Here is a 17,571-nt window from a genome sequence, read left to right on the forward strand (position 1 = left end):
TATATGAACCTGCACAGCCTATATAAACCTGCACAGCCTAAATGAACCCGCACAGCCTATATGAACCTGCACAGCCTAAATGAACCTGCACAGCCTATATAAACCTGCACAGCCTAAATGAACCTGCACAGCCTAAATGAACCTGCACAGCCTATATGAACCTGCACATCACACTATGTTTGTTGCTGGTTTATATTAATCAATTTAATATTTAATTCAATCTTATGCAATTAACCCACCATGGCATGTATTGTTGGTAGAGGTGTGGAAGGCAATTGAATGAGTTTACCTCATAAATCTAATTGTGCCAATGGCAATATTTCATATTCATAAATGTAAATTCACTAATAAAAAAACACTCTTCCGTGTTTTCTATAAGGAATTCGAGCAGTACATTAAGGCCATTCAACATTCTTCTAATAAGAAAGCTGTTAAAACAATCAACATGTGTGCTTCTTTTAAGGTCTTTGTATAATCTGTAATTTGTTGTACCCCCTAGTATATGTTATCATTGTTTATTTGTTTACAGACTATTCTACATTATTAAAAAAAAAAATTGAATGAGCCAATCACAAGCAGCTATGTGAATTTGAGAACAGCTGGTGTTATCAATGGGCGAGTTGGTTCTACATCACCCAGTGCCCGGACGAGGTGTAAGTGTGGTCATTTTAGACCATTCCATTGGTCCTAAAGTGAAATCTCCACCCTACCGGGGCACCAGGTCATGCAAAACGAACTCGTCCATTAGTCCAAATTGTGCATGGAAAGTGTTTACTTCAAACGGAAAACGTTTAGCAACAAAAACAATATTTTTTTATTGGACAAATTCAAGTAGATCCCTCCCCGTTTCGTGCTTCCGTTTGGTCCTAGTGAATACACCCCAGGGCAGGGCCAGTTCAGCTCGAATCCGCCAACCAGCTGAGAACAGACGCGGTTGCCTTCTCGTGACGCAACAGGTTCAATGGTGGTATAAAAACAGCTGCAGTTTTTTTTTCTCACCGCTTTCTGCTAACTCCTCTCGAGGTTTCATTTTACGTGTTATCACAGAGGCATCAACCCAAAGGATTTGACATCGTTTTTCCTGATTTAACTTTTCGTTATTTTATTCACGGTAAACTTTTAATATGTTTATACCCCTGTCTATAGTTGATGTTACTGGTTATGCTTTGATAGCGTGTTTATTTTATTGTATCCTTTTCTTGTATCCTTTGAACTAAACCGGTTTTGTCTTGTTTTTCAGAATTTGTAGTATGTTTTTTGGATACATCGTTTTTGAACGTTTTTCTATGGAAGAACAAGGCAACCAAATCATAATTGAAAGTAATTTTGACCAGAGGGACTCCTTTAGAGAATCCTGATCTCTGCCGTCACCGTCCTGGGTCACTTGCGTAAAGGTAAAGTAGGCCACATGGTTTATAAAATAAAATAAATGTAGAAGTTGGATAAAGCTTTCGCCTGATATCTAGGTGTGTTAATGCATAGCTTAATTTTATAAAGTAAATATTAAGTTCCAATGTCTTCAACATTAATATACTTATAATTAAACATTAATATAGGCTTGTCTGTTATTTTGAATTTGTGGCGTTCATGCGTTTGGTTTCACTCACTACATTCCCTACACGCAGTGTTAACTGAAAACTCACTGTATCTGGTTCAGTATCGATCGTGTAAACGAGGTACAGCACTTCCTTTGTTGTCTCGAGTCATTTGCTTAGTAGAGCGCTACTGACATGGCAACAGGCAGCTCCGCCAATGGGGATGTCTCATGGCAGTTTTGCAAATTGAGTAGGCCAGTAAGTGATGTCTGAAACAACTGCTTGCCTACAGTGAACTAAGCCCCTCCATTTTCCACTTGCTTGGACCCCTTGGGGACAGTAGGCTACGTCCATGCCTGCATGAATTTGACTGGTTCCAGGTGTAAGTGGTCACTTGGGGCATCTGCTAAATGACAAATGTGTTGAATTGCAGGAAATATAATTTAAAACTCCAAACATCTCTGCCCCATGGCAAGATGTGTAGATTTGCTGGACATTAACTTTAAAACTCACTTATTGCCCCCAAAAGGCTAGAGATGGCCCTGGCTACCATAGTCTAATCTGAGTTGTTGTGACATGGAAACATTATGAATTATGAATATTGCCATTTGTACAATTGTTAATACACATGTGTTGTCCTTCTCCCTTTTCAGAATTGGGTAGAGTTCCCTTTGTCTTCACCTCATCCGTCTTCTTAAATTTTCACATTCCATTTATCTGGATAAAATGGTTGGATTCAGACCTGCTGACGTGCCCCCAACCGCTGCTGTGAAGTTTATCGGTGCTGGAACAGCGGCCTGCATTGCTGACCTATTCACCTTTCCCCTGGACACAGCCAAAGTCCGGCTACAGGTAAGCCTATGGATCATGTGTTCCTTGTTGAAATTAACTGGTGGGGTCCTGTATTGTAGCGCCATGAAATGGCTCAACCAAGGATTTCCCACCTGGTTTTGTTCAGCAGATGGGGACCCAGGATGGTTGGAAATGGTCATTGTTTCTCATATGAAATCGCATGTGAAAGGGCTCATTTGACTAGTCAAATGTGGTGAGCTGTCATACTAAAAGGGATACTTGGCATTACCGCTGCATCAATTGTTTTACTGTCCATTTGTCTAAATTCTGAAACTGGGTTGGTCTTTAAGATAACACCACATTTGTCACTGACCCAAATGGCCCCTTTCATTTTTGGTTAATTGTATTGACCTTAACATTAAAACTGACTTGCACCTTCTATTTCCTTCAATTTTGTCCCTCCCAACTTCCTTCCACAACTAAGCGGCCCAGGAGGTGATGGTAAAGCCCTTGGAATCTGCAGGCCCTGGATGTAGCGTCATGGACACTGCCTGGACTCTCCTGCCCCGTTCTCCAGTGTCATTCCTATGCACCCTCCCAGTGTCTGTTTAGTCTCTCCATGTCCCTTATGTTCCACACAGATCCAGGGAGAGGAGAAAGGTGCAGCAGCTAGTCATGGCACAGCAGTGAGGTATCGGGGTGTGTTTGGTACCATCATCACCATGGTGCGTACAGAGGGGGCCAGGAGCCTCTACAGCGGGCTGGTGGCAGGGCTCCAGAGGCAGATGAGCTTTGCCTCCATCCGTATCGGCCTCTATGACTCTGTCAAGTCATTCTACACCAAAGGCTCAGACCGTGAGTAGGCTACACATCGCCCACTATGTGAACATTGACCTTTTTCAAGTGATACTCATTCTCTTCAAAGTGGAACTCTCACTGTTCAAACTGCCCCTTTCTCTCTCCAGATGTAGGGATTGGCAGTCGCCTGCTGGCGGGCTGTACAACTGGAGCCATGGCAGTCGCATTAGCCCAACCCACAGATGTGGTGAAAGTCCGCTTCCAGGCACAGGCTAGTTCCTCTGGGCCAAACCGACGTTACCATGGTACCATGCAGGCCTACAAGACCATCGCCAAGGAAGAGGGCATGCGTGGTCTGTGGAGAGGTGGGTGTTTGCTTGATCACACGGCTAATTTTTGCCTTTGGTCCAATGTTTCGGTCAGCAGTATTGCTAACATTTCCATCCCCACCTTGCAGGTACTGGCCCAAACATTGCCCGCAATGCAATCGTGAACTGCACTGAGCTGGTTACATATGACCTCATCAAGGATGCGCTTCTTAAAAACACATCACTGACTGGTGAGCCATTGCCTTGCCATATATTGTTTAAAATGACACTCTTAAACTTCTGTCTGGTATTGTGATGCCTCTCCTTAACCCTTTTCATTTGGTCTACAGATGACCTCCCCTGCCACTTCACATCTGCATTTGGTGCAGGATTCTGCACCACTGTGATTGCCTCTCCCGTGGATGTGGTGAAGACGAGATATATGAACTCTGCCCTCGGCCAGTACAGCAGCGCCCTCAACTGTGCTCATGCCATGGTGACCAAGGAGGGACCTCTTGCCTTCTACAAAGGGTAAGCCATATGTCTTATTCATAAGTGTTTTAGTTGCATGGGGTCTCCTGGACTGGGTTGTACCAGATGGATGGTTTTAAAAGGCTCATACACCTTATGAAATGCTTGCTTGCTTAATCCATTCACCTGTGTGGCATATCGAGAAGCTGATTAAACAGCATGATCGTTACACGGGTGCACCTTGTGCTTTGGACAATAAAAGGCCACTTTAAAATGTGCGGTTCGTCACAATGCCACAGATGTCAAGTTGAGGGAGTGCGCAATTGGCATGCTGACTGAAGGAGTGGCCAGACTGCCTCCTACTTCGCTTTAGATTATCGCATTACGTCCCACCAGCCTAATCGCAGACCATGTGTAACCATGCCAGCCCAACTGGCTTCAACTGAGGAGGGGTGGGGGGGCTCACCAGTGGGTTGACCTATGCCCTCCAAGGGCCACCCATGGCTACATACCTGCCCAGTCATGTGAAATCCATAGATTATGGCTTAATTCATGTATTTTAATTGACCTATTTTCTTATATGAACTTTAACTCAGTAAATTCCTTAATTGTTGCATGTTGTGTTTATTTTTGTTCGTTATAGTTTCTTTCCCCCCTCTGGTTTATTGAAGCATTTGCCTTGATCTGAGTTGTCTCAATTTGCTCCCTGCAGGTTCATGCCCTCTTTTCTACGACTGGGCTCGTGGAACGTGGTGATGTTCGTTACATATGAGCAGCTGAAACGTGCCATGATGGCAGCCCGCTAAATCTGTGGCACTCTTCTGTAGACCTGGCTATTGGCTGCAGTGGATGGTGATGCGGTGTTGCTTTTATTCCATTTTAACTATCTTTTGTGGTTTGTCATTTCCATTTTAAACCACTTCACTCACCTTTCACTGAAGTGTATTCCTGAGACTGACGTTTTTTAAGCTCTAACTTTCGACAATAAAATATACTTAATTATGACTTCTGTCTTTTTTGCAAATAACTTATTCATAGGAATCTTACCTATACCTGCTTGCAAGGAACACAATTCTAAATGTGGGGGTCAAAGGAGATTTCCAATCTGACTTCATATTATGGCTGATTCAGAAAGCTAGTACTTGGTTGATCAGGTGTTTCTTGTCAGAGGGAAGTATCACAGTGGATGTCTCCTCTCTGGGAAGGATCCTGAGATGGGCATAGCTTCTCTAGACACCACTTTGCTGTATTTTTGGGTTGGGTGGGGAAATGAAACTTTTAGCTTGGTCTCATGACAAGTGATTGAAAATCTGATGTACCAGGCTGTTCCATTTCTCAGAACGGCATGCACTGTCAGCGTCCTTTTACTGGCACTTTCTTTTGCTATTGAGGAATTGTGGGAAACCTTACTACCATTAGTTAGGAATACCTTCAATGTCAAATCATGTACAATTTGTTTAACAAATGACTAGCGGACCCCCCCCCCCCCCCTGAAGTATATGGGAGAAATCTGTTTTAGTGGAACATGCACTCGGTACAAGTCTGACCCAGGAGAGCCAGTGCAGTCTCGCCTTCTCCAGAGATCTGGGCCATATAGACCAGATCATCGTGTTGCCTTGCAAACCGGGGATGACGCTTCTGACGCACAATGGAAAGGAGGAGACCTAGTCAACTGAAATGTAGATTTATTTTTACAGGGACAGTGCACATTAATCAACGTTTCAGTGAAAGTGCCGGTTTTAGCCAGCCAGCTAATTTTGAACCGCAGTAGGTAAATGTGTCTTCCACATTTAACCCAACCCCTCTAATGAACACTATCTGCAGGAATACTGTTGGGTGCATGGGGGAAACAGCCAGATCAAAGAAACAACACCCCCCCCCCCACACTGCATGACTAGATGTGGCAGGTTTGAGCCCCTGAGGGTACTGATGTCTGTAAAACACATTCATGAAAAGCACAAGATGTCATTCATGCACTGAGTGGGTGATTCACTTACCTAATCGGGAATGTTATCCTAGCGCCTTCCATCCTAGGTTTTAAAGTGATAGTATTTTATCCTTGATACTGAATGTGTCTGTCTTTGTTCTTGACCTGGTTCAGGTCATTGAAAATGAGTTAACTGACTTGCCTAGTTAAATAAAAATATTAAAATTCATGTTGAAGGAAGCAGAATCAAAGCGAGAACAGTATGACTAAGGGTGGCTGGAGTCTTTGACAATTTTTAGGGCCTTCCTCTGCCACCGCCTGGTATAGAGGTCTTGGATGGTAGGAAGCTTGGCCCCGGTGATGTACTGGGCCGTACACGCTACCCTTTGTAGTGCTTTGCGGTAGGAGGCCTAGCAGTTGCCATACCAGGCAGTGATCAACCAGGATGCTCTTGATGGTGCAGCTGTAAAACCTTTTGAGGAAATGAGGACTCATGCCAAATCTTTTCAGTCTCCTGAGGGGGAATAGGTTTTGTCGTGCCCTCATGACTCTCTTGGTGTGCTTGGACCATGTTATTTTGTTGGTGATGTGGACCCCAAGCATACTTCCAAATTTGTTGCAAAATGGCTTAAGGACAAATTCAAGGTATTGGAGTGGCCATCACAAAGCCCTGACCTCCATCCCATAACATTTGTGGGCAGAACTGAAAAAGTGTGTGCAAGGAGGCCTACAAACCTGACTCAGTTACACTAGCTCTGTCAGGAGGAATCGGCCAAAATTCACCCAACTTATTGTGGGAAGCTTGTGGAAGGCACCCCAAACGTTTGACCCAAGTTAAACAATTTGAAGGCAATGCTACAAAATACTAATTGAGTGTATGTAAACTTCTGGCCCACTGGGAATGTGATGAAAGAAATAAAAGTTGAAATAATTCAATCTACAATTATTCTGACATTTCACGTTCTTAAAGTGGTGATCCTAACTGACCAAAGACTGAATTTTTACTAGGATTAAATGTCAGTAATTGTGAAACTGAGTTTAAATGTACAGTATTTGGCTAAGGTGTTTGTAAACTTGTGACTTCAACTGCACATCAAAATCAGGAACGTAAACACCTGCTTCTCTGTGCCCGCTCTGGGCCCTTTGATCCATCTCTGAAAAGCGGTAAAAAAAGCATAACTTCTACCTCTACCAGTGTAATTGTCAACCAGTTTCCCTATATCACTGACATCTGACCAATCTTTACTTTTCTCTTTGACAGTTAGATCAACAACAGGATCTGGGAGTAACCATGGAGGAACATCCCCTATCACCACAGAAGGGCCAACCTCCAACTCCCTCAAACCACTCTCATCAGCAAGCTTTCCAACTGTCCAACCAAAACCACTGCCTTGTCTACTAGTATATTCCCAAAAGTCATCTAGAACAGTAGCAGTGGGATGCTCAACCTCACAGCCTTTCAACCTAACTCAATAAGCTAATGACAATTTTTTAATGCCGTGATTCCAAAGGCATCTCACATCTCATGTTGATTTAAATGCCCCAATACGTATCCTTAAAGTTTTAAACAGGATTCTGTCCAGCTTCTGAAGCCAAGTCTTGCTCGCCGTTCCATAAACTATACACCCATAATCAATTGTTGTCCTGATCAGAGCTCTATAAGTATCCATCAATGATTGTCTGTCAGCACCCCATTCATAACCAGAGACGAAAGCATAAGATTCATCACATTCTTAGACTTTGTTTCAACATTTATGACATCTTTTCATGTACATTACCAGTCAAAAGTTTGGACACACCTAATCATTCAAGGGGTTTTCTTTATTTTTACCATTTCTACATTGTAGAATAATAGTGAAGATTATAAGATATAGAAGATATATTTTATAATTTTGATTCTTCAAAGTAACCACCGTTTGCCTTGATGAGAGCTTTGCACACTCTTGGCATTCTCTCAACCAGCTTCACCTGGAATGCTTTTCCAACAGTCTTGAAGGAGTTCCCACATGCTGAGCACTTGTTGGCTGCTTTTCCATCACTCTGTGGTCCAACTCATCCCAAACCATCTCAATTGGGTTGGGGCTGGGTGATTGTGGAGGCCAGGTCATCTGACGCAGCACTCCATCACTCTCCTTGGTCAAATAGCCCTTACACAGCCTGGAGGTGTATTTTGGGTCATTGTCCTGTTGAGAAACAAATGATAGTCCCACTAAGCACAAACATGATGGGATGGTGTATCACTGCAGAATGCTGGTTAAGTGTGCCTTGAATTTTAAATAAATCAGTGTCACCAGCAAAGCACCATCACACCTCCTCCATGCTTCACGGTGGGAACCACACATGTTGAGATCATCCGTTCACCTACTCTGCATCTCACAAAGACACTGCGGTTGGAACTAAAAATCTCAAATTTGGACTCGTCAGACCAAAGGACAGATTTCCACCTGTCGAATGTCCATTGCTCATGTTTCTTGGCCCAAGCAAGTCTCTTCTTCTTATTAGTGTCCTTTAGTGGTTTATTTGCAGCAATTTGACCATGAAGGCCTGATTCACACAATCTCCTCTGAACAGTTAGTGTTGAGATGTGTCTGTTACTTGAACTCTGTGAAGCATTTATTTGGGCTGCAGTTTTTGAGGCTGGTAACTCTAATGAACTTATCCTCTACAGTAGAGGTAACTCTGGGTCTTCATTTCCTGTGGCTGTCCTCATGAGAGCCAGTTTCATCATAGCGCCTGATGGTTTTTGTGACTACACTTGAAGAAACATTCAAAGTTCTTGAAATTTTCTGGATTGACTGACCTTCATGTCTTAAAGTAATGATGGACTGTCGTTTCTCTTTGCTTATTTGAGCTGTTCTTGCCTTAATATGGACTTGGTCTTTTACCAAATAGGGCTATCTTCTGTATACCACCTCTACCTTGTCACAACACAACTGAATCGCTCAAACACATTAAAAAGGAAAGAAATTCCACAAATGAACTTTTAACAAGGCACACCTGTTAATTGAAATGCATTGTGGTGACCTCATGAAGCTGGTTGAGAGAATGCCAAGACTGTGCAAAGCTGTCATCAATGCAAAGGGTGGTTACCTTGAAGAATGTAAAATATAAAATAATTTTGATTTGTTTAACACTTTTTGGTTAATACATGATTCCATATGTGTTATTTCATAGTTTTGATGTCTTTACTATTATTCTACAATGTAGAAAATAGTACAACTAAATGAGGAAAACCCCTTGAATAAGTAGGTGTGTCCAAACTTTTGACTAGTACTGTATACCACTCATTGTACCGTAGACCCACACAGTTGTACTTATAAAATCTCCCCATAGGCTGTCCATACAGAAACAACTGTATATTATCAGCAACTTTCTTCTTCGAGAAGAACATACAAGACTTCGCCACTAACAATTTAAAACCCCAGTCAATCGACCATCTTTCAACATCCACTATAGCTTGTTGAATAGATTTGATCCCATGAGAGACATTCTTTCCCCTCTTCCAAATAGCTCCTCCATCAGCATATAGGGAAGCCCCAATACACCTACCTGCATTCAAAAACACTTTGATAATCATAATGTTGAACAAAATAGGACTGATTGTACTGCCTTGAGGAATACCATTGTCAACTCTGTGGGCATCAGATAAAATGGATCATATTTTAACTCGAAAAGGCAGATTAAAAGGCCAAGCCCCAGTTATAAAATCTCCCACCAATACCAAGTCTTTCCATCTTAATCAGTAGGCCTGCTCTCCACATAGTGTCATGAGCCTTTTCAATGTTAAAAAAATTATAAAAATTCAAATAAATAAATAAATTTCATGACCAGTTTTTTCAGCTTCATTGACGATCATCTTCAACAGTATCCCTTTTCTTATACACATTAAGGACTTATCTGAGCTCAGGGTGGGTGAAGTGGTGCGGATGAAGCCACTACCAGGGGACCGGACAGAAAGTTGAAAGCAGAAAGTTGCACCACGCTCCTACTTCGTCGAAATAAATGGATCACTGTACCGCCGTAACAGGGTTGACCTTTGAGTTGCTGAGCCAGCACCTACTCAGAACCCTGATTGTCATAGGGGTCACATAACAAAAGGACAGAACCCCAGCATGCCACCTGGGGCCTGAGGTACTGGGCGAAGAGCCAGGGGATCATATGGCGGCTGCTCCATCGCCCATCAACACTCCCCTCAGACAGTCAGGTGACACGCCTGTGCATGATCCCGCAGTCCTACAGAAAAGCCCTGTCTTTTCACGCTGCGGGCTTCTTTCCCTGCCACCTAAAATACTTATCTGTAGGTTTCCTATTATGGATTGTTGACAGACAGAGATTTATAAATGGGAAAAGTGAAGAGAATCAAAATATGTTGTTTATTTTATACCTGAAAAAAACCTAAACGGTTCATGTTGGATATTATTAGTAGGTTTGTTTTGCTAGCGAATTGACAGTTCTTGTCTTATTTTATAAAATGGAAGATGTTATGGGTGTAAGATCCCATCTTTTGGTAAATGTTAATTACTGCAACACCAGTGTTTTTACCGGTGTGCTTGACATACCCAGATGCATTGTTTTTACCGTTGTATTTGATATACCAGGATGCATTGCAATGTGCAAAGACTGGTTACTCACATCAATGACTTTGTCTCATCATTTAACTTCCAAACCATAATGTTCTCTTCTGGGATCAGGTTCTTGATGGAAGCCGTGACTATTGCTATCAATATAGATATGAATAATGCCCCGAAGCCTGCTGCCTATGGTATACGGGTGAGTCCCCCTAGGATTGTCACTAGGCCCTTAGTCCAGATTGGTATTCAAACAGAGCTGGACAGAGAGGTTCCAATCCAGGTGCCAATGCAGTTTAGCCATCTCCAGGGGTTTAGATTTGTTGGATGATTTAAAAATAACTTTGAACTTTGTCTGTGTGTATGTCATCTTTCGGACATTGTAAATACACACGCACACACGCAAACAAATTTTAAAAACTCTATTTGACTCTCTGGCCCCTCCAGCAGTAGGATTCACACACACGACAGACGGGATATGAACCCGGTTCTACGGCGGGAATAAACATCTTAATTTACTATTAGACCAAGAGGAAATTCCCTCTTCAAATCAAATTGTATTTGTCACATGCACCGAATACAACAAGTAGACCTTACAGTGAAATGCTTACTTGCAAGCCCTTAGCCAACAATGCAGTTTTAAGAAAATACCCCCAAAAAATATATGTAGAATAATAATAATTAAAGATCAGCAGTAAATAGCAATAGCGGGGTTATATACAGGGGGTACCGGTACAGAGTCAATGTGGAGGCTATATACAGGGGGTACCGGTACAGAGTCAATGTGCGAGGGCACCGGTGTCGAGGTAATTGAGGTAAGATGTACATGTATGTAAAGTTATTAAAGTGACTATGCATGGATAATAACTATTGGGCTGAGGGCAGATGCTGATTTTGAAGTCGCAGGTGGGGCTACACCTTCACGTGACCATGATTCCTTGGCTCATGCCCACTAAACACACGACACAGTCAGTACGCTTGTTTATTCCATGTGTAACTCTGTGTTGTTGTTTGTGTCACACTGCTTTGCTTTATTTTGGCCAGGTCGCAGTTGTAAATGAGAACTTGTTCTCAACTAGCTTACCTGGAACAAAATAAAGGTGAAATATATATATATTTAGATATATAGATAGACATTTTCTTCAGCCTTCAGACACCTCTGACACCGACACCCGTAGGACTGAATCCAGCAGCCTTGAGAAAACTGCATGTCTCCCAAATAGCACCCTATTCCATCTATAGTGCACTACTTTTGACCAGGTCCCATATATAGGGCTCTGGTCAACAGTAGTGCACTATATCGGAAATAGGATACCATTTGGGACATAGACAGTGATTAAACTGTGACAGCCCCAACTCAGGATGAAGGTGGAGGAGTCATGCTGTGCAGCTCTTAGGGTTAGCAGCAGTTAGCTTGGCATACTGAATCCACTTAGTGTTGTTTCAGTTGTAATACTGGGAGATACAGTATATAGTTGGGATTCCAGAATATCCTGGCTATCAGTAGGTCATGTAAACAACTTCACTAAGAATTTATCTTCTGGGTAACTGACATTATTGCAGAGTCGGAAGCCTATAAATGTATCAGGAATATGTGGTGCAACACCCCACTAGGTGTCAATTCAGAAAGCAAACCAGATTCTGAATGCGATTCCAAATGGTCCTCATTCATAACATAAAAAATAGTTTGAAATTCAGTGTACTTCCTGGCTGGAATTTAAATGAACTTCCTGCTATAAGGAAAATGTGTTTCTGTAAGTGAGTGAGTGAGTGAGTGAGTGGCTGTTTTGTATTTGTATTTATTATGGATCCCCATTAGCTGCTGCCAAAGCAGCAGCTACTCTTCCTGGGGTCCAACAAAATTAATGCAGGGTTTCTACAGTACTAAATCCATGTGTATGTATAGTGCGTATGTTATCATGTGTGTGTATGCATGTGTCTGTGCCAATGTTTGTGTTGCATCATAGTCCCCGCTGTTCCATAAGGTGATTTATTATCTGTGTACATCCAAGGGCCAACCGTGCTGCCCTGTTCCGAGCCATTGCAAAAAGTCATTTCTTGTGGCACCTGACCACACGACTGATCTGTAGTCAAGGTGCGACAAAACTAGGGCCTTGATGTTAGTGTTGTTAAGAAGGCAGAGCACCGCTTTACTATAGACAGACTTCTCCCCATCTTAGCTACTATTGCATCAATATGTTTTGACAATGACAGTTTACAATCTAGGGTTACTCTAAGCAGTTCATTCATCTCAACTTGCTCAACTTTCACATTATTTATTAAAATATTTAGTTGAGGTTTAGGGTTTAGTGAGTGTTTTGTTCCAAATACATTGCTTTAGTTAAAGAAATATTTAGGGCTAACTTTATTTCTTGACACCCACTTTGAAACTAACTACAGCTCTTTGTTGAGTGTTGCAGTTATTTCAGTTGCTGTAGTAGCTGACGTGTATAGTGTTGAGTCATTCACATACATAGACACTCTGGCTTTACTAAAAGTTAGTGGCATGTCGTTAGTAAAAATATTTTAAAAAGCAAGGGGCCTAAACAGCTACCCTGGGGAATTCCTGAATCTAACTGGATTCTATTTGAGAGGATTCCATTAAAGAACACCCTCTGTGTTGTGTTAGACAAGTAACTCTTTATTCACATTATAGCAGGGGGTGTAAAGCCATAACACATACGTTTTTCCAGCAGTAGACTATTATCGATAATCTCAAAATCTGCAATAAAGTCTAACAAGACAGTCCCCACAATCATTTTATCATCCATTTCTGTCAGCCAATCATCAGTCATTTGTGTAAGTGCTGTGCTCCTTGAATGTCCTTCGCTATAAGTGTGCTGAAAGTATGTTGTCAATTTGTTTACTGTGAAATAGCATTGTATCTGGTCAAACACCATTTTTTCCAGAAGTTTACTAAGGGTTCGTAACAGGCTGATTGGTCGGCTATTTGAGCGAGTAAAGGGGGCTTTACTATTCTTGGGTAGCGGAATGACTTTAGCCTCCCTCCAGGTCTGAGGGCACATGCTCTCTAGTAGGCTTAAATTGAAGATGTGGCAAATAGGATTGGCAATATCGTCTGCTATTATCCTCAGTAATTTTCCATCCAGATTGTCATACCCCGGGGGCTTGTCATTGTTGATAGACAACAATAATCTTTTCACCTCTTCCACACTGACTACGGAACTCAAAGTACAATTCTTGTCTTTCATAATTTGGTCCGATATACTTGGATGTGTAGTGTCAGCATTTGTTGCTGGCATGTCATTCCTAAGTTTGCTTGCCAATGAAAAAGTAATTAAAGTAGTTTGCAATATCAGTGGGCTTTGTGAGGAATGAGCCATCTGATTCAATGAATGAAGGAGCCAAATTGTTTTTTTTTCCCATAAATTTCATTTAAGGTGCCTTAAAGCTTTTTACTATCATTCTTTATATATTTTATCTTTGTTTCATAGTGTAGTTTATTTTTGTTTAGTTTAGTCACGTGATTTCATAATTTGCACTAGGTTTGCCAATCAGTTGGGCTGCAGGACTTAATTGCCATACCTTTTGCCTCATCCCTCTCAACCATACAATTTTTCAATTCCTCATCAATCCAAGGGGATATAACAGTTTTCACAGTCATTTTCCTAATGGGTGCTTACATTTACATTTTACATTTAAGTCATTTAGCAGACGCTCTTATCCAGAGCGACTTACAAATTGGATGGGTGCTTATTAGTAACTGGAATAAGTAGTTTCATAAATGCGTCAAGTGCAGCGTCTGGTTGCTCCTCATTACACACCACAGACCAGCAGCGTCTGGTTGCTCCTCATTACACATCACAGACCAGCAAATATTCTTTACATCCTAAACATATGAATCACTACAAAACTTCTTATATGACCTCTTATACACTATATTAGGCCCAGCCTTTGGAACTTTGGTTTTCCTAGATATGGCCATTATATTGTGATCACTACATCCTAAGGATTTAGATACTGCTTTAAAGCAAAAACATTTTTAAATGTATTTTATTTAACCTTTATTTAACCAGATAGGCTAGTTGAGAACAAGTTCTCATTTGCAACTGCAACATGGCCAAGATAAAGCATAGCAATTCGACATACAACAACACAGTTACACATGGAATAAACAAAACATAGTCAATAATACAGTAGAACAAAAGACAACTAAAAGTCTATATACAGTGAGTGCAAATGAGGTAAGATAAGGGAGTTAAGGCAATAAATAGGCCATGGTGGCAAAGTAATTACAATATAGCAATTAAACACTGGAATGGTAGATGTGCAGAAGATGAATGTGCAAGTAGAGATACTGGGGTGCAAAGGAGCAAGATAAATAAATAAATACAGTATGGGGATGAGGTAGTTGGATGGGCTGTTTACAGATGGGCTATGTACAGGTGCAGTCATCTGTGAGTTGCTCTGACAGCTGGTGCTTAAAGCTATTGAGGGAGATATGAGTCTCCAGCTTCAGAGATTTTTGCAGTTCGTTCCAGTCATTGGCAGCAGAGAACTGGAAGGAAAGACGACCAAAGGAGGAATTGGCTTTGGGGGTGACCCGTGAGATATACCTGCTGGAGCGTGTGCTATGAGTGGGTGCTGCTACGGTGACCAGTGAGCTGAGATAAGGCGGGGCTTTACCTAGCAAGGACTTGTAGATACCCTGTAGCCAGTGGGTTTGGCGACGAGTATGAAGCGAGGGCCAGCCAACAAGAGCGTACAGGTCGCAATGGTGGGTAGTGTATGGGGCTTTGGTGACAAAACGGGTGGCACTGTGATTGACTGCATCCAGTTTGTTGAGTAGAGTGTTGGGGGCTATTTTATAGATGACATCACCGAAGTCGAGGATCGGTAGGATGGTCAGTTTTACGAGGTATGTTTGGCAGCATGAGTGAAGGATGCTTTGTTGAGATATCTGCCGCATTAGTAAAGATGTGATCTATACATGTTGATGATTTAATTCCTGTGCTGTTTGTTACTACCCTGGTAGGTTGACTGACAACCTGTACCAGGTTGCAGGCACTGGTTACAGTTGGAAGTTTTTTCCTGGGTGGGCAGCTTGATGATAGCCACCCAGAAAATGTACTTCTTTGTTGATATCACATTGTCATGACATTGCCCTCTTTGGGTACAGCAAAACCCATCCCCCTCTCCCTGCCTCCCCTCACCTCCTTCAACTAGACTGCTGTGGTCAGAGAGAGGTCTTAAATTCATGAGGAGAGGATCTCCTCATGACCACACAGTATAGAGAGAGAGTGAAGTTCCAGGATACCCCGGCCAGGTCGATTAGAAAGGCCTGCTCGCTGAAGTGTTTCAGGGAACGTTTGACAGTGATGAGTGGAGGTCATTTGACCGCTGACCCATTACGGATGCAGGCAATGAGGCAGTGATCGCTGAAATCTTGGTTGAAAACAGCAGAGGTGTATTTAGAGGGCAAGTTGGTTAGGATGATAACTATGAGGGTGCCCGTGTTTATGCCTTTGGGGTGGAACCTGGTAGGTTCATTGATAATTTGTGTGAGATTGAGGGCATCAAGCTTAGATTGTAGGATGGCTGGGGTGTTAAGCATGTTCCAGTTTAGGTCGCCTAGCAGCACGAGCTCTGAAGATAGATGGGGGGCAATCAGTTCACATATGGTGTCCAGAGCACAGCTGGGGGCAGAGGGTGGTCTATAGCAGGTGGCAACAGTGAGAGACTTGTTTTTAGAGAGGTGGATTTTTAAAAGTAGAAGTTCAAATTGTTTGGGTACAGACCTGGATAGTAGGACAGAACTCTGCAGGCTATCTCTGCAGTAGATTGTAAATACACATTTAGCCATCCACAACAACCACAATCCGCAAGGCGCAAATAGCTAAATGAGAGAGCAGCAATGTGATTCACATCAATGCGCTATGTAGATATCAATAATACGTGATATCCATATCGCCGTAGACTATACCACTGCTGTCATCCTTACCTCCAAGCCTTTATTCAAGTTGGATAATCTATTGATTCCGACAGCAGTCACACCATTGGAAGATATAGCTTGGACTGTAGCCTACAAAACCCCATTCCTGCTCTTTTCCCCCGATCCATCAAACACATTTGATGTGTCATCATAGTGGTCTCTGATTTGTGGTCAGACTTGCCTTTTTCAATGCTAATTTGAATGTCATTGAGAAAACAGAGAAGTGTCAAAGATTTTTTTCGCACACATACTTTCTGAATTTAAAAGTTATCCTCGAAGAAATCATCTAGTTTTTCAAAAGTATCTGTAATCTGATTATAATATTTTAGCTGGTAATGTAACAGATTACAGTTACCGTTTTTGTAATCGCTTACATGTAACGGATTACATGTAACAGATTACATGTAATCGGTTACTCCCTAACCATGCTCCTAATTCAGTGTGCACTTCTTGAACAGATTCCCTCTGCGCCTGATGGGCGTTGCTTCTAACCATTATTTCTGTGTTCAGAGACTGCCACCCTGTGGTCATTTAGTGGTAGTTACGTGTTATACGTTCTCTGTATGAAAACCTATTACTAGTAAGGGTGAGAATTCTGCAGGATAAAATAAAATCTGTGATGAACTCAAAATCGATTTTATTTTGGGCTCCCGAGTGGCACAGCGGTCTAAGGCACTGCACCTCAGTGTTAGAGGGGTCACTACAGAGTCTAGTTTGATTCCAGGCTGTATCCCAACCAGCCGTGATTGGGAGGCCCATAGGGGGGTGCACAATTGGTCCGGCTTTAGCCAGGTTAAGTTTTAAAAAAGAACAGTGCTTGATTTATGCTGTTAAAGGTAATTTCCGATTGAACTGACATCATGCAGCATTTACTGAGAACGCAGTCTTCACTGAGCAGGATCAGTGCCTTTAAATTTCAATCACGCTGTAAAGCTGTATTTGCGCGATGTGGATTGAATAGACCCCTTAGTAGGCTAGTCTAGATTTACTCTTAAAATAATTCAGTGGGTACTTCAAACCTTGTAAACCTTACATCTGCCTAATGGACCCTATTCCAACTAAACTACTGAAAGAGTTACTTCCTGTGTTTGGCCCTCCTAAGTTGAACATAATAAATGGCCAAATCTTGACCTGAAAAATGTAAAAAACTATTGGCCTATATCGAATCTCCCATTCCTCTCAACATTTTCAGAAAAAGCTGTTGTGCGGCATCTCACTG

The 17,571-nt window shown here is 42.0% G+C and overlaps 1 protein-coding gene across 1 annotated transcript; it reads left to right on the forward strand.

Annotated features, from left to right (window-relative positions):
- Positions 1-1,012: 1,012 nt before the first annotated feature.
- On the forward strand, positions 1,013-4,909 carry LOC115135782 (mitochondrial uncoupling protein 2). The gene is made up of 8 exons (XM_029670858.2): positions 1,013-1,111; positions 1,241-1,394; positions 2,189-2,387; positions 2,969-3,182; positions 3,293-3,490; positions 3,583-3,684; positions 3,784-3,964; positions 4,617-4,909. The coding sequence occupies exons 3-8, from the start codon at positions 2,262-2,264 to the stop codon at positions 4,708-4,710; spliced, it is 915 nt and encodes a 304-aa protein (XP_029526718.1). The 5' UTR covers positions 1,013-1,111; positions 1,241-1,394; positions 2,189-2,261; the 3' UTR covers positions 4,711-4,909.
- The last annotated feature ends 12,662 nt before the right edge of the window (positions 4,910-17,571 follow it).

This window comes from Oncorhynchus nerka, linkage group LG10, assembly GCF_034236695.1.
Source record: "Oncorhynchus nerka isolate Pitt River linkage group LG10, Oner_Uvic_2.0, whole genome shotgun sequence".
Lineage (NCBI taxonomy): Eukaryota > Metazoa > Chordata > Actinopteri > Salmoniformes > Salmonidae > Oncorhynchus > Oncorhynchus nerka.